The sequence below is a fragment of the Centruroides vittatus genome, unplaced genomic scaffold (assembly GCF_030686945.1).
Source record: "Centruroides vittatus isolate TY-2023 unplaced genomic scaffold, ASM3068694v2 contig_481, whole genome shotgun sequence".
In the NCBI taxonomy this organism is placed as follows: domain Eukaryota; kingdom Metazoa; phylum Arthropoda; class Arachnida; order Scorpiones; family Buthidae; genus Centruroides; species Centruroides vittatus.
The window spans coordinates 222923-244606 of record NW_027122271.1 but is presented as its reverse complement, the minus strand read 5'-3'; the positions used below and the strand labels follow the sequence as shown (position 1 = coordinate 244606).

Here is a 21684-nt window from a genome sequence, read left to right as displayed (position 1 = left end):
TCTGTTGACGTAACCTATTAAAACGCAATTAAAAACGCAAAAAACCGCATGCAAAATAGTATAAATAGAAGCCGAGTTCTTCACAGTAAGCCTTAATCCTGTCCCTCTCCCCCAGTGGGGGGAATTTCGACATGTATATTATATAAAAACACGTGCGTATTCGAATGCAACGTGGTGTCAAAATTTCAAAGGAATCGGTAGGAACAAACGAACGTTATATTTTATTTATATAGATAGATAGAAAATGATCTGCTTCAGTCCATTCTCACAGAAAAGCATAATGCCTCACAGAAAAGCAAACTTAGGTCGTCGGAAGTTAGCGCCATCTGTTGGACATAAAAGCCTTAATCCATATATAAATATATTTTTGAAAGGGGGAAATGGTGGTCTTCACATATGCCAGAAACCTTCGCGGGAATGTATTAAACAACTTTCCGAAGTTTCATGGCAATCAGATAAATGGTGTGGTAATGCATGAAGGACAAACATTCGTTTTTATATATATAGATAGTTATTGTTACTTTGTAACCGTCTAGGTAAGCATTAATTTAATTTCGATTTTACGAACGTACTGTACCTTTGGCTTTCAATTGCCAAAGGTACAAGGTTAAGTTGCTGGTGACGCTTACAATCGGTTTGAATATCACACTACATACTTTACAGGTCAGAAAACTAGCAAATATATTACATATGTGTAAATAGTACATATTAAGATTTAAAAAAAAAAAAAAAAAATTATATAAGTATACGGGAACCGCAGTTTGGCCACTGTGGATATGGAATTATCAAATGCAAACACTAACATCTGTGTGTAATTACTAATTAAAACGTTACGGAAATGTCTGTTGAAATAAAACAGTGCGTCTCTAGATGACATTAACCAGATAAAAGTTCTAATAAGATGTTACCAACGGCCTTTATTACAAAGATATAACTCAAATATTAAAAAAATCTAGCAACAAATTGAGTAACTGTCCCGGCTTTTATGAGATTTTATTTTAAAAACATTTGTATTACTAATCAAATTAAATAACTAAATTATATGTGGCGCCATCTATTATGAAATTTTGTTATAAAAACTATATATATATATATTTAATTATTGTAAAATAGCAAAAAAATTAATTTTGAGGGTAAAAGTGAGTTTTATAAAACATTATAAATGCTAACAAGTGAAATATTCGTTAAGTCTGACCCCCTCTCGAAATATATCACGTGACCATTCTCTATCTTTCCATTTTCTTGACCTTTCACGACCAAAATTTAATAGCATCAATGTCCCTTATATACATGTTACCGTGCCAGATTTCGTTTCTTTATATTCTCCACGTCCTGAGATATTAAGAGAAATAAACGCCAATACACACGCACAAACATACATATCCACGGAACTTTTTTTTGCCTTTTTTGACCTTTTTAGGGTTCATTGAAAAAATGTTTTAAAACGTTTTTTTAATATCTCAGGATGGGGTAAAAATTAAGAAACGAAATTTGGCACGGTGGCTTGTATACGAGGGCATCGATGCTATTAAATTTTGGTGGTGAAAGGTCCAGAGGATGGGGAGATAGAGGGGTCGTGTATCTCGAGAGGGATAGGACTTGATGAAGATTTTATTTGTTATTAAAATCTAAACTCTTTTTATAAAACTCGCATCTACACCCAAAATTATGCTTTTTGCCATTTTATAGTAATTAAAAATATTTTGTTTTTATAATACAATCGGATAACAGATGGCGCCACACATTTTTTGAATAAATCGTGGATTTTAAATTATCTTTTAGTATTTGGAAACGGCTTTTGGCTTTTAAATCGGCTTTTTCATTTCCCTAAATAAAGGAATATCGTGGAAGAAATATGAAGTTAATTCTATTATTAATGTATTGCTTTGTATTTTCTTACCTTACGGGCTCTGATTCCGAGACATTGTAAATATTGGAAGTTTTATATTCACGAAAAAACTTATTTGTATGTAAATAACCTTTATTTATCTTTATCTCAAGATTATAGACGCATCTGATTATACTGCAATCGATATTAATTACAAAAATTTAATTATATATTGCTACTTAATGAAGCATGTCGCTCCATGTCGTTATTTATCTATTTTACAATGTTTAGCACTACGCAAGATTAAACATATCCTGTTTATAGTCGAAAATGATAAAATGGGACACATTTTAAGCCTACTTCTGAACATTTTATAAACCTATATGATAAAATATATTATATAAAACTTACTTTTTGCATCAATATACAACCGTATGTTACTGTAAAGGTGTTAGATGACGGGCATGACTCTATTGCTAACAGGAAAAGTATGATTTACAGGGGCAACACTACTCATTTGAGGTGGAGAGCATATATTTTAAATTAAATAAATTAATAATTGCAGCTCGGCATTGTGACGATTTTAATAAATAATTGCTCGTTTTTAATCAATTGTACGGATTAAATCTTTTACATTATTTATTATTAATAAATGAAATGACTTAAATGTTATTTATTACGTTATGCGGTCTAAAGTAAAGCGAGGGAAGGGAGGTACTGTACATTATTCCGTATCCAATAATACAAGACACATCAGAGAGTGAATTATAGTGAGACATTCTAGAATTGTTAATCTCTGTAGAAAAAGTATTGTTATTTTGTGTATTTCAATACACAAAATTTATTATATAGTATTTCTATAGTCTTAACTCCAACCGCCGTCGATAATTTTATTATTGTTTTTTCATAAATGCGTTTATTAAATTTATTAGTTTCTATTCTCAAAATATGAATGATATAGGCCCATTAATTCTAAAAAATACCTCGTAAATTTCAACCTGTTGCAATTATAATTAATGGAGATTATTATATGGCAACGTATGATGTAAGTTAGATACTTTCTGTCATTATTCGCATCGTATTATGGGAAAGCATTGTTTTAGACATTTAATAAATTCATCTGTATATATTCGTTATAAATCTTCTTAAATTTAAGTCTACAATTATGATTTTTAGAGTATGTTTTATAACATTATAACGAGATACTCTCTGACACTTTTGGTAATTTATTCTTTTCTATTATTCGTGAAAACGTATTATATATATATTCGATATATTCTTTTATACTTTGCAAATAAATCCTGTAAATTTCTAGCCATTACCATTACAATTAATGCAGATACTTGACAAGAATACGACAATGTGTGACGTAGAACTTTCGGTATTAGTATCGTTTCTGTTACGAATAAACATATATGTTTATGTATGTGTATTCGAAAGAAACTTCTTTAAACTTAATAAATATTTTTAACACATTTGCCTTTGTAAATATTTAACACAGTAAATTGATGACTTGGCTCAGACAATTTTTTTTTTTTTGTATTTTTATTATTATTCAGAAGACGAATACAGATAAATATAAATTTTAACCCACTGTGATTATAATTAACGGAGATATTTGGTGGCATTATAACCATATCACCAGTTTTTATCGTTTGTGTATTACCAAAATATATAATTTTATATTTTCCACACATTCTTCTCTATATTTGAAATAAACTTTGTCGAATTCAAGCTATTATAATGTGAAGACTGGGTTTAACCCGGCCTAAAATCTTTTTTTGTTCAAACCCCCTCGTCGGAAATTCTAGAAAAGGTCGAAATTAAAAGGATGTTTAGCCTTCCGCCGCCGGAAAGCACTTCCCTTCTCTCCGGATCCAAACTCTTAGTCACGGAGATCGAATCATCAGCGATTCACCATCTATCGCGATTGGTGATCGAAGATAACGTGACCTGTAGTATATAAGGGGGAAAAGGCTAATAACGGGGTCGCTGAAGGTCCGAAGCAGACGCAGGTCCCGTCTGATCCGAATCGAGAATCGAGGGCCGAAACCCGAGGACTGCGAAGCCCGCCGACGACGAGCCGCCACGACTGATCCTCCTGCCAACCTCAACGACCGGAGAACAACCGATCCTCCTGCTTACCCATACGATTACTTCAGCTGATACATCCTAGGAAGAGGTATGACCCCGAAATTTGTAAACTTTCTCTCTCCCCCGCGGTTAGGAACCGGACGCGTTAGAGTAGAGCTATTCTCTGTATTTTGTTTGTCTGTCTAAATAAATCGTTGTTTGTTTTCCCCATGGTTCCATTTATTCGAATATCGCCTTAAACTTCTCGACGAACCCACACGCTTCCTCCACTCGACCTGACAAATAATTACCCAATTCCGACAAGTCGGGATATCATAAAAGTTTAGCCATCCGCGACAGTGGGGTGGGTCTTGCCGACCTGTTCGCCGAAAAAAAGGAGGTACGACTTCGTCCTACCTCCCGGCGTTCCCACAATAATTACATTTTACAGAGATATTCCATGCTACATGACCATAGATACTTCCTGCTTATATTGCCTGAGTATTATTGACAAACATCATTTTCTATTTTAAATACATTCCTCTGTCTAATAAGTAAACTATGCTATTACGATTATAATTTGCTCAAATATTTCATCTGTGTATGGCAGTTATGACGTATATGCTTCACGTGTTTATGTGTAGGCCTATGTGTTATCGAGACACATCACTATGTATTTTTCAACATATTTTTGTATATAATCGAAATAAAAGATAGTAAATTAAAAGCATTAGAGGAAATTCGACTTATCGAGAGTCTATTAAGAGTCGTAGATTAAGATGACAAAAATACGTTGGTAGCAGCGTATGATTTTTTAATTTTTAGTTTGCCTAACCGAGTTGTTTTTCATTTCAAATATTACTTATCACTAATATATTAAGAACAGCAACAGTTTCATTAAAAATAGCATTACGTAGGATTTATAACAGATTAACTCCGATACTTATTATGCAGATGGCGACTTATCACTCGAGACACTGCCTAACAAATTAACAAGTATTTTCCTTTTGCAGTCATTATATCGGCATATCAATATCTTTTAGCATAACTTAATAATAAACAGCAATTAAGGACAGGATGAAAGTGTCTCTCAGCTCGTGTACTAACTTCCTAAGCGGACATTAAACAATTGTCCCGATATCTATCTAAAAAGATAAGGCATTGCGTGTTTCAATCTGTAATTATGTTATGGCGTAACTGTTAATGAAATCATAAAATATAAATTATATTTTATTTCATAAACAAATCAACATTCGTTGTATATAGTAAAAAGTCATTTGCATAAAATTACTGTATCAATGTAACACGGCATAATAAGCTACAAAGCGAATTAAATTTGTTGCAAACTTACTATTTGTCGAATTCAAATCTTCAACAAAATTCTGTTCTAAATTTTATAATAACTTATATATGAAATTTCAATTAACTTCTTACGTGTCATTTTTTTAATTTTTATATACAGTAATTTGAATAATGCCTCATAACTGAATGACAAAAAATTGTATAAAAGTTATATAGACTTTGATTTAAAAATTCTGTTTAACGACAGCAATCTTAAAGGAACACAAAATTATTTATTTGTGACTACGTCACAATGCCGCCGGGCTGCAATTTTTAATTTATTTGACTTAAAATATATGCTCTCCACCTCAAATTAGTAGTGTCTTGCCTCCTGTACATCATACTTTCCCTGTTAGCAATGGAGTCGTGCCGGTTATCTATCTAACTCCTTTCAGAAGTAAAAAGTTTTAAATTGAAATAACGTGACTTTCGGTGTTTGCGTCAAATGTTCGTAGATAATTAATCGGGGTTTTCAGCCTCTACAGTTTCCATGTCTGGTCTCGCCTTTCATCTATCTAACTCCGTTCTTAAGATTAAGGAAGAGACGGACGGACGGACGGACAGACGGACGACAGTGGGAATTTATAGGTCTACAATATTTTAAAATTGTGGCCCAATCAAATTATCTGAAGAAATAAACTACTTATTCATTTAAAAAAATACTAGAATTTTATAATTAAATAATTTAACAGCATTATTTCAAAAATTTGTTATATGAGAATTCTATTAATAATGTTGGAATTAGAGTTAAGAGTTTCAAAAGTGAAGTACATTCAAAAGGGAATAACTTTATAATTACTCTTGCTTAGACTAGACCCTACAAACTGAAGCCTTATCCAGTATGCCTTACTTGTTACTCAGCAAAACCGCTTTATATCCGAGGCATAGAGGGGCCCATACATATTAAATTAAATACATATTAAAAAATTAAAGTTTTGTTTTAATAAGTAGTCAAAAAATTCTATTTCTACTTTTGTATTTTATCCGTATATTGTTTATGATTTTTGGAGAGTGATGAGGCCTCGTATTTGTGCCTGGTGTTACTCCCGGCTTCTCAAAAGTCAAGCGAACTTGTCTGTCCATTTGCCTTTTTCGGGTCGTAATACATTTTTTTTTTTTTTTTTTTAAATCAAAAGAGCATTTTAATATAGTATAAAGCCAAAGAAAGATATTTTTAAGACACAAGAAATACAATAGAATTAATGATACGTAACAAGTATTTAACTTAAAATTAATATAGAAAATCTCTTGAAAATCAAAGAAAAATTTGAGAATTACATCCGAAGAAAACAAGGAATAAATTCAATTCTTTTTTTTTCTCTCTTTATTTTTCTGTATGATAAAAATGGAAAATTTAAAGATTAATTTGACAGTCAAACAATGGGTACGATTCCGTTTGCGTAATTGCTGTTTCATAAGCTAAATTAATGGTGGATTTTCATATTCTTGTGGAAAATAGTGTAGCCAAACATCAATTTTAATAGCGAATGCTTAAATTCGATCCACGTTTCCGATACATTTGATAAATTATTTTAAATAAAAATCACTCTAATAAATAACGTGTTTCTCGAGAGATCGGATGGATCGGAATTCTAATTAAGAGAAGAGAATGAAGAGATTGATTGAAATGAATGACTTAAAATTGGACAAGTTGAGAACGAATGAATGGAAATTATATCAACAATGACAAATTCATTAACTCTTTTAAAACTATAAAGAATAATAAAGAGTTTAAGTGAATTTTAATCGCGTTTATATTCTCTATTTAAAATTCATATTTTCATTATTTAAATTGACTGTTTATAACGTTTAAAATCAATTCAATAATAAACAAGAGACATAATCGTATTTCGAAATTTTAAATAATCTTACATACTTTTTAAAGTCGTTATTATTATTATTATTATTATTATTTTTAATTTTTAAGAAATTTTAAAGTTAATTCGTTTTTTACTCGATAGATGGCCCGACGTGTTTGGAAAATTTTAAATGAATTAATTTAATCTTTTATTAATTATTATTTCTAATTAAGTAATGATTTATTTTGTGTGCGGTTCTTTTAAAATTCTGTTTAAATCATATATTATAAAACTTATTTATATATCCATAGACAATGATGTGCAAAGCCCTAAACAAGAGTGGATTTATAATATATAAGGGCCCCTTTTATATAAGTTTATATAAAGGCTATGCCGCATAATACTCGATATTACAAAGGCCTTAACTAGTATAGGATAGTGAATACTGGATAAAGGCCCAATAACCACAAAGTATAGAAGCCCGTAAGCAGTACTAAGCAAATGAGACTATGCCTAGGGCCTCCGGGTCTCGAGGTCCCGAAAATAATTGGAAAAAAGTAAAACAATTTTACCGTTGTAATTCTATATAATATTTATAAATAATTCTGTAGCTACAATTAAATGTTTATGATGTAAAATTATGTAGAGGGAAGTCAAATCTTGCCCGGAAAGTCTTCGTCTATTCAATACATGGTTTATAATAGAAATTTAATTGTTTAAGACTGCTTCTTTATTAATAAAAGCATTCTAAGTATTTCATTTGTTCAAAGAAAAAGGCAAAATATTGATGGACCTAACAGTCAATTTACAATTTGTGTAAATTTGTAAATATAGAAAAATGGACTTAATTGGGGTTCATTTTTTACCCATTTGTTAATATTAGTGCCTATGTAAGCGTTGAATCAAGAATTTTTGAATGGAAAGAAATTAGACCACTAATATATTCTGATTTTTCTTAATTCAATTATATTAGCAGCTCAATAAATAGTAATTTGAGCATAACTGAAGTCATATTGTGGAATTTGGGAACTCGGATGCTCTCAATATTGCAATGGCTTTTAGCTCTTATTGTTTAGGCCAGGGGTTCCCAAACTACGGCTCGATACTTACGATATTTGTAATATATTTTCTTAATTTTTAATAAAGTTCTTTGATTATTATTTTTTAAATTTACTTATATAGCCTTCCTCTTGGAAAGGACCCCTTATTTAGGCCATAAGAATAAAATGTTAAACGTTACATTATCCTAAAAACTAGACAATATTTAAATTGTTGGACATTTATGTATGTTAAAAATACCTGTAGCGATTACTACCTGTACATTAATCTGGTTCTCCGAGTCTCACAGCGTACAGGCCTGATGTTGTTTTGGTTTATAATGACTTAAAGATCTAATTTTTGATCCAATATAATAATATAGGGGCCTAATTATCAACCAATAAGGCCCGTCCGGTAAATCTCATCGGAATATCTTAAATATTTTGTGACGTCTTTTTATAATTATTCGACTTTGGATAATAATTCTTTATGGGTTTATTTATCAATATAAGAAAGCGATTTATGAATATTCAAAGCCTTCTATTGAACATGTAATTACTGTAAAATACTTACATTAAAAGAAATTACTGAAATTTTAATGGAAATAGTATAAAAATTTATAGTGAAAACACACTCTTAAGCATATATACATATACTTAAAAATGTTTTAATTACATTTTTATATATATTGTTTTCATAGTTTAAGGTTATAATAAGTATAACTAATCATAAACCCGTAATATTTTCGAAAAGCATCACGTAATGTGTGTAAAACAATAGGAAATAAAATTAGAATACACGGTAGAGCTTATACTTTAATATCATCTGTATTCGGTAATAATTAAACGAGAATTCGTATCTAATTTTTAATAATAATTACCATATTTGATATTAATTGGAGATTTATCTTTTTATGCCTATCTTATTTATAGAGAGAAAATAATTACAGTTAATATGAACACGATATCTCTCTACATCGAAGCTTGCCCAATTGACTTTCTTGTCCTTGATAATCAAGGCCAACTTTCGGATAATATAATGATATATGGATAGAGTCCCTGCTAAACAACTAAAGAGAAATGCCTCTTCCCCCCCTCCTTGTGGCATAAACTTAAACTTGTTTTCAAATTATAATTTTTAATTAATCTAACCTTCAACATTATTCCACGATAATTTGGTTTTTTAAGGTATTAAATGTTTAAAATCTCTAGATAATATGTAATAAAATAGCAAGAAATGATGTCGAACGAACAGTGTTTAGCTCGTAAATTGCGCCGAATTAGGCAAATTAATATTCAAAGCTCAGAGTAACAGAAATATTAAAAAGAATCGTTCATAATAAATAAATAAAAATAAATGATTGAAAGGGATGTAAATCAATGGGAAGAATCTTTTTTTTTATTTATGCAAAAAAATCGGAGATTTATTACGTTTTAAACGAATTCTGAAATATGGATTTTACTTTAAAACATTCGTCTAATGTACTGTACTGTGCATTCTTTCAACAGAAATAAGTCGAAAGTGTTTTTAAAAATTCTAAATTTAAAACAAAAAAAAAAGTTATTTAATTCGAAGAAATGGTTCCATAACAACAAAATAAGTAAATAAATTGATATATTTACTAGTGTAAAATGCAGATTTGGAAGGAGTAATAATCCTTCTTTTATTATTAGTCCTTCCAAATTTTTCATATATGTTACAGAACTTTGTATTTTATTCGTTATTATCTTTCTTCCTACGTTTACGATAAATTTGTGGTTTCGTCTTATTAATAATTTAATAGAAATATTAAAATATATTATAATCTTAATATGCGCTTAATCAATACACTTAAAAACCCGATATGTTATCAATTACACCAGACTCAATTGATTAAAATCAATGACAGGGAATATAAACAGAATATAAATTTCTTCCCTTCGATATATGTATTTTATTTTATATTTTGTTTTGCATTTTCTAAGACACACCAAAGACACGAATTGAGACACCAAGAGACATAGTTTTAACTCTATTTTAATACATTCAATTCGTTGGTCAATCACAGTAAATATCAGATAAGCTGCGTTATTTCTAAGCTTCTCCGATTAATTACAAAACAACGATACACAAGAGACAACCATTGATAAGACAATTAGCTTCTACCGGTTGAAATAATTAATTTTTATTAGTCTACGACGTGGCCGCTGATTTCTCTGGTAAAACTACATTATTATGGAATCGAGGAATGTTCAGTTTCGCTTAATAAATAGTTTGATATCACATGTAAATCTATAATGCCGTCGATGAGGTATTCTTTCTTCCATTTTCTTCCATTAGCAGTTTCGTACTGTGATTATACAGTCCTTGAGCCATCAATTGTAAAGCTAAAGGGTTCCTTTGACCGCTGGCTTTTTTAATCTTGGCTCTTTTATTCTGGAACCATATTTTTATTTGTGATTCGTTTAGTTTTAATTCCCTCGCGAGATATTGCCTTCGTTTTTCTGTTAGGTAACGATTTTCTTGAAATTCTTCTTTTAACCTGGCCAATTGATCGGAAGTGAATGCTGTCCTTGGTCTTTTCTCGTCGGCTTTCTTCTTTTCTTTTGATCGTCTGGATCGTGGACCTGAAAACATTCCAATATTTGTATAAATTTCATCCATTTCAATACAATTTCTTAAATTAATTTAGTAAAAATTCGTCGTTTAGAAAAGTTTACAATATCTTTGCCAATTCGCTTTTCTTATCACTTTATTCCGTTTTATTTCCTCGAATTCTATATAAACGGTCATTTTCTATTATAAAAATTACTTTTTAATTAATAGCATCCTCTCCTCTTAACTACCTGTATCATAATAAAAATCGCTTCATCATCAGTCTTCTAGTATAGAAAGTTTTGTAAAGATTTTTAATAATAATAATAAAACGAAATGATTTAATTTATAGCTTAATTCGATCAAAGTTTAAATACAAGTTACAGTATAATTATTAATATTAATTTCACAAAGGAACTGACTACAGTTTATCAAATTCAAATGTACAGTACGATGATTAAACGATTCGTTTTGCATTTCTTGTCAATAAATCTATTTGAAATTCATATTTAGAAAATATACTGAAAGCATTTTCTTTTTTTCTACATTGATACAATATACTGTTTTTATAAATTCACTTATTCTGACTAATGACTATTCTAGTCAAGAGTATACAAAAACTTGCATATTTTGATTCAGTAAAAACTGGAAAAAGCATTGTGAATACAAAGAAAGAAAGATAAAATATCTAAAATTAAATAAATAAATAATGGAAGTTACTTATTTTTAACTATTTATCGTAGCTTATATTTAATTTATACGGTTAAAGATTTAAATTACTTAAACCTGATAACCTGGCACCTCTACTTAAAAAAAATTTATATTTTTGGAATTTTTATAATTCTGTCTACTTTAGTTTACCTTTATTATTATTATTATTTTAATTTGCAGTGTTTTAAACTGTTCTCTTCCTTAAAGAGGGTAAAAATCAATTGCAATTCAACGTTTCCAGCAGCATAATGATACCTCGTTAAACTGGGTAAAATTAATAAAATATTCAGCTATAACATCAATAAAATATTTATTTTTTAAGGTATTACTCATATGTTTATTTTTTAAAAAAATTTAAATATTTCCTTCATACGAAAAGGATCCGAAACAATTTAGAAGTAGGACCCGTCTCAGCCTAATAACCATAAAAATCTTTTAATTAAAATCAGTAAAACAAATTTAAACTGATTTTTCACCGCTTATCAAAAGAAAGTTTAATTTATATTACTTTTCTACGTGTTTTTTTTTTTTTTTTTTTTAGTGTAACAGAGTAAATTTTTGGGATTCTTCTGTGTCCGCACACCCAGAAACAGATGAAAACCCTCTTAGACATCCTTTCTGTAATTAAATTATTAATAATCTCTGATATATATATTGGAAAAATGAAAATAAACAGACAAAATCCTTTAATTAGAAAGGAAAATATTCTGTAAATCGTATCGAAAATAAATTATTTCGACGAATCTTCGTTAGCCCATGATATAAAGCGATTAAAACGTAAGCGTTATTGGCGTGATGCGAATAACCAATCAACCAATTAAGCAATTAATTTGTTATTCCAAGATTTATTCAAAGATTTAAATTTAGGACCGGATTTAAAAGCTATAAAAGAAATTAAGTCCTTAATGTCTATAATTAAAAATTCGAGTTTTTATACTGTAGATACATAAAACATTTTTGCATTGAATCCGTCCGACTATAAAATATACAAACGGTAAATACAAAGCACTTTTAAGTGATAGTAATTTGAAATCTTTATAATTATATAGTGGACGTTTTCTTCTTCCATATCGAATCTCATTCCCCATTAACACTATCTTATCGCTCCCATCAAACACGTTCTCCATTAAAAAAAAAAAAATGAAATCTTTTTTTCTTCGTTGACTTACAATTCGACTTTTGTTTATTATAATTTATAAAATATTCGGAAGTTTTGTGTTAATATATATATATATATATAAATGCTCAAACCCGTACGAGTCCAGTTTACACGGGTTTCATTGTATTTAAACTCTTTTACATGGAGAAAAATGTGCGACTCTCCGCGTGGAGGATGCGAGAGGGAGAGAGATTTTAAGAGAATAAATCTATAATTACACCTTTATTAAATGAAAAATATTGATGCATTTGTCGCACAAACTTTATTAAATGTCTTTATATAAATATTTCGTTATTTATCGAGCGATTTTAATAAAAATTGCTCGAAGATACACAATTACTTGAACTATTATTAAATAGATGATTTATGATTAAAACAACCATTAAAATTAGACGTAATATTAAACAATTTATCGATCGTTTAAATAATATTAGAAGTGCCCTTTTTTTCCTGGATAAAGAACGTCTTTATTTAATAAATAACCTCCACGTTTGTGTCCTCGGCTAAGGATTATGAGTCAGAGTCGGTCGTTAACCAATTACAAATCATTCTGCATTAAAGTAGGCGAATGCTTATTGGTTGACTTCTGACTCTCGATCCTTGATTGTGAATACGTACTGCACGGAGTACATTAGAGATGTAATGGAGGCGAAAGAACGTATCGTCGTTTAGGCATTCTAAACCAACTTTTTTCTATTTAAAACGGTAAAAATCGCCTAAAAATTTGTCCCAATTTTCACCCCGTGTCTTCTCCAAACGGTGTATTATACAAATAAATAGACCAATAGCAAATAAGAATTTAAAGATAATAATTATCAAGAAAGGTTTCTTATATACATTGGTATAGTTGTAAACTGAACAGAGCGTATTTAAAATTGGTTTTGGTAGGTAGAAAACGAGCAATTGTAAAAAAGAAATAAAGATTTATCTATTAACTTTACATATATTTTGGTATAATTATAGGATATGTTAAGATTCATGTAAGCAGAGAGTAGATATATGTAAGAAAAAACACAGCGTATACTGTAGTGTAGGGAGTGTATAGTATACACTGTATATCCTCCACTACAGTTATGATTATATATCTGAAATTAGAAAGATTACAGATTAAAATACGCGTTTCTACGTCATCCACGTATATAATGTATTTAACATGTTTTTACACTTAGAAAACGAGCCGAAATTGTTCAAAAATGTCTTCTTTTTTTCGATAATCATAATCTGACCGACATCGAGAAGAGAAGAGGAATAAAGGGAAAACAAAGAAGAGAAGAGCAGCAATCTGAAATCAGTAGAAGGCAATTTTTGTATTAAGAGGATTCAGATGAGTCCATCTATTCTTCTCAGAGAGGATAAAAACTTTAACGGCGGATTACGGTTTTGGGAAAATCGCCATTCGAAAGACGAGACAATCCCCGGGTACGAATCCGTCTATCAGACCGTCGCCAGGTGGAGTTAGTTGTCAGATTAGGATGATGTATGCCCCGCGGCCGTGGGGCATATCTCAATTGCCGACTTTTCTAATTACATTGAAATAGAAGTTTACATAACGATACCGCATCCCCGCAGCTTTGATAGAGATGTAATAGTCCGTGTACAAACACCAAGCATCATTCTGATAACGATTTAACGGGTGAATTCAATTTGGCAAGTTTTTATCGGCTCCTTCTTTCGATGAAGATGATAAATGTGGCCAACGAGAGAACTGATATCTGGCAAATGGCAGCGCTGAATGAAAACCCCGGGCCTCCTCTATTATTGTTGCTAGAAGATTGTGTTTTAAAAAGGCGGTGCATGTAGCGAATACGAAAATGGATATTTTAAAAATATTTTATGGAAATAAAAATGTTCTTTCGTGCCAGGTTATAAATAGTACTCGCCAGGAATATCGCGACGTGTTCTGGCCCTTTCCAAATGAAAAATATCCAAATTATTCTCGCACTTAATGTTACCGTCCGTACGGAATCGACTTTGTTACACAAACTTATAATTGAAAAATGGCATTTTATATAGCTTAAATTTCAACTTTTTATATATTATAATAATAATAATTTCTCTATATATAACAGCGCTACTCCTTCACATAGACTAACGTAATTCATTTTAATTATCTACTGGATTGTAACGTGTATAAAGTGCATCCTTAATAAAATATAAAGCGTGCATTTAAATAAATACCTAAACTCTATCAACTCAATTGTTAATATTAATAAAATTACAGTTTTGTCCATTTTATATTGGAAAAAAGTATTTATCTAACTAATACTTGTCGTGTTTTTACACGGAAAAAATTAATAAAATACATAAAATTGAAAACATGGCACGCATTTATGTTCAAAGAATATAACATATTTCGTATATTTTTCCATGATTAATGGTAAATTTTAGACAAATCCTCCAAATTTACAAAGAAAAGGTGGTAAAAATGATATTTTAATTAGCGATAAGTTTAGGTGTAGGCTTGAATCTCTGAATTTGTTAATGAACTTACTCCTTTGTTTAGCATCTCTAAATGATATTTGTTACTTTAAACAATTTATTCAAACATTAACCATTGTAATATAACTAAATCCATAACGTTCCTTGTGGGTAAAATAGTAGATAGTTAGAATCTATTGTTTCTAATAAGAATTTGCCTGAGGATTTTGGTCATAATTGGAAATCAGATATATAAAATTTAACCATTTTAAAATATTTGTGAATAGTTACAAAGCAATGATGGTTTTTGATAAAATATTATAATAATTTAATACTGTTGTAACTGTCAATGTAGATGTTATATTTATTTATACAGGTACTGTACAATACTTTTGAAAGTATCTACTCGTGCTAAAATGCTAAATCACGAGTATCTAAACACCTATTCGTGTTAGAGTCAATTAGAAATCCTGCGGAAATCTTTGTATCTTTAACAACTTAGCATCCTTCATCCCTTCGTCTTGATATTTTTATGAATATGAAATGCATCAGAATATATTGAAAGGGTTGTATTATCGCATTACAGAGTATAAAACAATAAGAGAGAGAGAGAATCTTTTAATATAATAGTCACTACTTAAGCAATTTAATTGATATATATAATAAACAGATATACTGACTGATAAATCATTGTTCTCAGTTGTTTATAATTTAATATGGTGCAGAAAATTGGGAAAAAGTTTAGGTATTTAATTTGCGATACAAAATTCTAGAAGAGTAAAAGCAATATGTAACTTTTTAGTGAAAAATTGGCTATATATATACATAGAATAACAGATCTTGTATAGGTTACAGTATGATGATATTAGACTTATCTATGGGAAGATAAAGTAGACAATTCAAGAAGTTTTTCTATTTTCTTCAAACTCTTTTATTCTATTGATGAAAAAAAACGGTTATTTTCTTAATATAGATTATATATATATAAATGTTTATTATAAATTTTAATTATAAAACAATATATTGTATCTGTAAATGATATTTTATTAACGTTCAAGCTAATTTCTTTCATTTATTACTTTTGTGTTATTATTCATTTCTATTACAATGTTTATATATTAAACCATAATACAAATCTATTGAATGAATTAATGAAAGCTTATTATACTCGGTATTCGGTAAGATGTTAATCAAACATGGAGGCGATTTCTTATATAGAAATGTACAGTACTTTTATAAACAGGCGTAAACGTAGGCCTACATTTTCTATGTATTTTAGAACTTTATCTAGTCTATACGAATATTACTTAATTTATCTATGTTTTAAAAATCGTTATTAGTGTATTATAATTTAAGTATTAACCTTGTATAGTTAAGCGATTATTCATTTATATATCGTAGGGTGAGAACGTCATTTAATCCAACATGGCGACTTTTTCTTGTATCTCACATTTGGATGCATCGATTATACCGAGTACAATAAACAGAAGTCATTTAATCATAAATTGAATAAATACGGATTATTATTAAAGATGAACCGAGCTACAACTAAGAAGAGAAGAATTCCGAGTGCAGCCACTGTAGAATGTGTGCAGAAATGCATGAAGGAGAACGTTCCCGATTAACGAAGGAATTTTCAGAAACATTCTCCCTTACAAACAGAAATTGCTAACGTCAAATTGCAGTTTAACATTAATTTTAAACATTAAACGATTTTCGATAATGCTTTATGGGTAAATAATTAAAGCAAAAATTTTTTTAGTAAAGTGACTTTTTTTCTCCTGCGCCAGCGATGAAGGTAGGACCAAAAGTGAGCCCAACACATCTACATCTGCTCGATACAGCCTAGAGCTATCTATCTACCAACCTTTTCCTTTTTCCTTATCGTTAATCATTTTATGTTAATATATATGCATAATAAATTACAAACCGGCTCATTTCCTATTTGTTTAAATTTTATCTCGGGAAGCTTCTATTAAGTCTAATTGTAGTGATTTTCATTCATAATGTAAGCATTAACATAAACAGAAGGCCTTTGACCTCGGATCGAAAGCATTCCCTGGTGATGTATAATGGATTCTATGTTATAAATCTGTAAACGGATATTTCTTTATCTTTAGATGTAATCGAAAATATCAGCCCCTTGGCCTTGTTCTCTATCGAACTTAATGCTATAACTTTTATTTTTGAAGTTTTTTTTCAAACGGTGGAACAAAACAAATGGAAAATAATGTAGAAAACGAACATTTGCATTCCCGATATCCATCCAGACACATAAATTTGCTGTCTTCTTTTAAATGTGTGCATAACGGACACAAAACACACCTCACCGGTTACAAAGATGCCTCTATCAAAGGTGTGCAGGTTATGCCCTGCAGCTAAAACATCGGGACTGAAATTAATGATCCCAATTTCGATGTGTGTGGTCGTTTTTTCAAATGACAGGTGAAACTGCTTGGAATGGAAGCGATCTTGATTGAATCTGGGGCATACTTTTCCACGACTAATCCTACTTCTGCTACTTAAAAAAGTCGACTTTCGCACTCTTACTTTTTCCTGATTAAAACTAATTCACTTACATCAAATCATTCTTTTCGTACGGGTAATTATACATTCACATACTTAATAAGATATTAAAGATCCTAAGATTAAGAAGTACAAACACAAAAGAGAATTAATTGAGCCTTTGGCCACGCTTTATAGTTTAATGAGTTATTAAGAGCGTTAAGTCTAATAAATTAAATCTATATTCAACTTCAAACAAAGGAAAATAATAAACTTAATCGATTCTTTTTAATTTTAATTAATAGTTTATATTATACATTCTTTTCAGTGTATCTAAGCAATACACAAAATGCTATTTAGAAAATTACTTATGAATTATTAATGCGGAATTAACACAAAAAATTTTAATTAATACCATTTATAATAGGATTTTATCACGGCCTAATAATCTCTATAAAAATGAAACTGCTGAGAAAAATACAAATTAACTTCTATACAATTTATATGCAAGTTTTATCTAATAATTTTTTTATTTATATGCCACATAAATACATTAAATAGGCTATAAATATCATTTATTTTTAAATATTGTATTGTTAATAGCTTTCAATGAATTCAAAAATTGATTCCCAGACCAAAAATTCATAACGTAAATATTGCTTAACACAATGACTTACAATCAATGGGAATTATATTTGAAGCTTAAATATTTGATAATTAAATACAATATTTAGAGACGTTTAGGCCTACACTCCATAAATATTATCCTGTAACATAAATGTAAGTAATACACGTCGTAATTTAAACAATTCTTAGGATACAATTGAAATCCTCTTTATAATTTCAATAAAACTATATAATAAATAAAATGGAACCTCGTAATTATCATATCAACTTCTGTATACAGAGATATACAGGAATTGTTTTTCTCCTCTCCGTTTATCTCATAATTAACTTTTTAAAGAGAAAATCTTAAAATAATTACGAACAGTTTCCTACCTTAAATTATATTTTTTTTAAATTTACTCCCTCGATTATATTAGTTTAAAGTTTGAAATCAAATACACTTAACGTTAAAGAAGACAAAAGATCAGTCAAAATAGATGTTACTATACGAGCGGTTTGAATGTTCCTTAGTAAACACTACTAAGGTAATGCTAACTAAAGTGGACTGAGCAGATGTGCAACTATAATTAGTCAACGTCAAATTTGTATGAAACAAAACTAACTAGTAATTAGAAGGTCAATTAACAGGCAGTGACTACAGACTTCGCCCGAAGCTCGCTTCTCTTAGACCAAAGATGTCCGTCGAAACAACAACTAGGCCTGGAGCAGGAATAAATAACATACTTTCGATACGTGGGATAGTCTAATTTCGATAATTTATCTAATTCTTTATTCGTCCGAAACAATTGGATACTATATTCTTCTCGAGAGGATACCTAGGTGCAACTACTTCGTCCAACCACCCACAGGAAGAAAACTAAAATGGAGTGGGTAAGACTAGTTTGATGAGTTCCTAACCTATCTATAAGCCTAATTTATTTATAACTGGTTTCGTTGTGTTTATGATTTCTGCTCTTTTATTATTTACTTTTTTAAAAAATTTTAAAATTCTTTAAAATTTTACCTGTAATATAGTAAAAAATTTAATTAAAAGCTGTAATACTTCATAAAACTCTTTCAATTTTCTATAAGCAACTATTAAAAAGGTAATTAAATAATAGATAACGTGTATAAGTTAAATAAAACTTCTTTAATTAGTGAAAACTTAAATACTACTTTCAATTTACTAGGATTTCGTGTTTATTAGATAATGGATGTAGTAGGCCTATTACTGCTAATTGTATATAAATTTCACAATACATCTCTTAACTTTACAGTCTTAATTCGTTGATGCTGAAAATAACATTAGAATTTTAATGATAGTTTAAGTACAATTAACCTCATAATTGTTAGAAGAATTAATCAATGAAATGGGAAATAGTTTATCTTACTTTTAAAAAAACAAGAATTCAAGAAAATATTTTAATTTGGATTCTTTACAGCTTACTGTAAACCTCACAGAGGTTATAAATTGAAATATTTTCTATTAGAAAAACTTCACAGCTGTAATATATTCATAATAATATACAATAAAATATTAATTTTTATATTTTAATATAGATTTAATTCTCTAAAATAGTATAAAAAATTCCTTTATCAGCAAACAATTGATTCATATTTTGTACTTTTAATTAACATTAAATGTATTAAAAATTGAAAGTAAATATAATTTAATACTTTATTTAAAGATTTCACTGTTTCTTTTCTGTAAGTTAAGCATTTTAATTACCCTTTCTTTAAATTGATTACATACACATTATAAATTAGATTCTATTAATTAAGTATCATTAATGTCAGTAATTAAGTATCATTAAATATGAAAAAAAATTAATATCATAATCTTATGATAATAATATAGATTTTAGAATCAAAATTTTAAATCACATTAACATATCAATATTAATATGATTACTTATGATACACTAAATTTATTTATTAATAAAATGTCATGTGAAGAGTTTATTTAATTCTATACATAAAGCTAATTTCAGCATCAAATGAGAGTTATTGAGATGTTTTAAATGTCAACTTTAAAATATAGAGCCAATAACTTATGTTTTGAACTTTTGTATCAGTTATTATTTCTTAAGTAAGCTGTTTTCCTGGTGCCACATGCTTTATTCAGATGAAAAGGCATTTGAACAACCATAAAGACACCTAATTACCTCTAAACAAAGAGCGCGAATATAATAGAAATTTTTTTTTTTTTTTTTAATTTTCTGTACAAAAATGAGACATTTATGATGAAAATAATTGACGAGTTTCTATTCAGTTTTTTAAAATTATAAAAAGCAAACCTAAAATGCTATCAAAGCCTTGAGAATAATAGAAATATTAAGATGTAAAATATTAGATAATTATTATTATTATTTATTATAATAAAAGTGTATGAAAGTATACGGCCGAAAGAAATTTATAAATTAATTTTCCTAGCATATAACTTATTGTTTTTTAATCTGTCTTTATGCTTTAAGCGTATCTTAAACTTCTATTTCGATATTAAATTCGCGAGTTTACACACGATAAAGAATATAAAGTTTAAAAAAACCATACTTCGTGACATTCATCTTAATACAATTAAGTGTGATACTTTAAATGGATGAAACAAAACCTTATTCTAATTTAAACCGTATATTATAATCGTAATAAGAAAAAATCCGTAATATATAATTCATCTTTTATTATTTAGGCCTATATTAGGATATATTTACTAATACAATAAATATTTTTAAAGTAGATATTCCCGTTTAAAAGGTAAATATATTCGAATTCCTTTCAAATTTTATCGTAATTATGTCATAAGTAATTTATTATTCGTGCTTTAATAAGTAAAGGATAGTCAACTCTGTCGATATGTCTATCTTCTATAAGGAAAATTAGTGATATTTGTATGAATAATTTTGGTATTTTGTATTAAAAAAAAAGTATTAAAGTGAAGGAACTTACCGGAGGAAGGTCTGTCCGAATATCTCGTACAATAAACCCAGGCTGGCCAGAGAATTGAATCTTTTTGTTTGGCATCATTGTTTTTATTTTTGTTTGCAGAACAACGAATTGTTTCCGATTCATCGGCATAAACAAACTTAGTTTCTTTAGCAACTTTACCAAAATCCGGCGATAAAATTTTCTCGATGGAAAATTTCAAATGTCCAATTTTTTGTCTATGGTCTTTAGCTGGATGGGTGGCTTGACAAATTTGTCTTTCCATCCTGTTGGACCATTTCGTCGATTTCGACCACCAATAACCAACCCCGCATTTCATTTAACCTACATAATCTAATTATCGACAATCATATTAAATTGAAGACGTCACGGAACGTGTCAAGAACTCGGATTTTTCTCCCAACTTTGTCGAGGTTTAGGAAATAACGGCGATTTCATGACTCTAAATGTAAAGCCGTCTCGATCACACTTTCATTTCCAGTACCACCCATACTATTGAAGGCCACGTGTTTCTGACCAATCACGGTTTAGCAAAAGATGGTCGCCATGGTAACGCAGTAGTGATTATTACAATAGGGGGAGGTATGCGTTGTCGGTGAGTGACACAAACCTATACAGCTCCTTCGTCAATCTGTATAGATAATTAGGTAGACGGGAGCACCTCTTCTATCAACCGCACGTCAATTGAT

General features: G+C 29.3%; 1 protein-coding gene across 1 annotated transcript; it reads right to left on the bottom strand.

The window, feature by feature from the left end:
* Positions 1 to 10314: 10314 nt before the first annotated feature.
* LOC136977877 (homeobox protein engrailed-1-B-like) lies at positions 10315 to 21470 on the bottom strand. Its single transcript, XM_067273467.1, has 2 exons — positions 20999 to 21470; positions 10315 to 10685 (listed from the first exon to the last, which is right to left on the bottom strand). The coding sequence occupies exons 1-2, from the start codon at positions 21312 to 21314 to the stop codon at positions 10351 to 10353; spliced, it is 651 nt and encodes a 216-aa protein (XP_067129568.1). The 5' UTR covers positions 21315 to 21470; the 3' UTR covers positions 10315 to 10350.
* Positions 21471 to 21684: the final 214 nt, after the last annotated feature.

Coding starts and splice junctions, on each gene's coding strand:
- LOC136977877 (XM_067273467.1), bottom strand. CDS start 21,314: ATGAAATGCGGGGTTGGTTATTGGTGGTCGAAATCGACGAAATGGTCC. Junction 10,686..20,998: donor TTCGGACAGACCTTCCTCCG/GTAAGTTCCTTC, acceptor GAATGTTTTCAG/GTCCACGATCCAGACGATCA.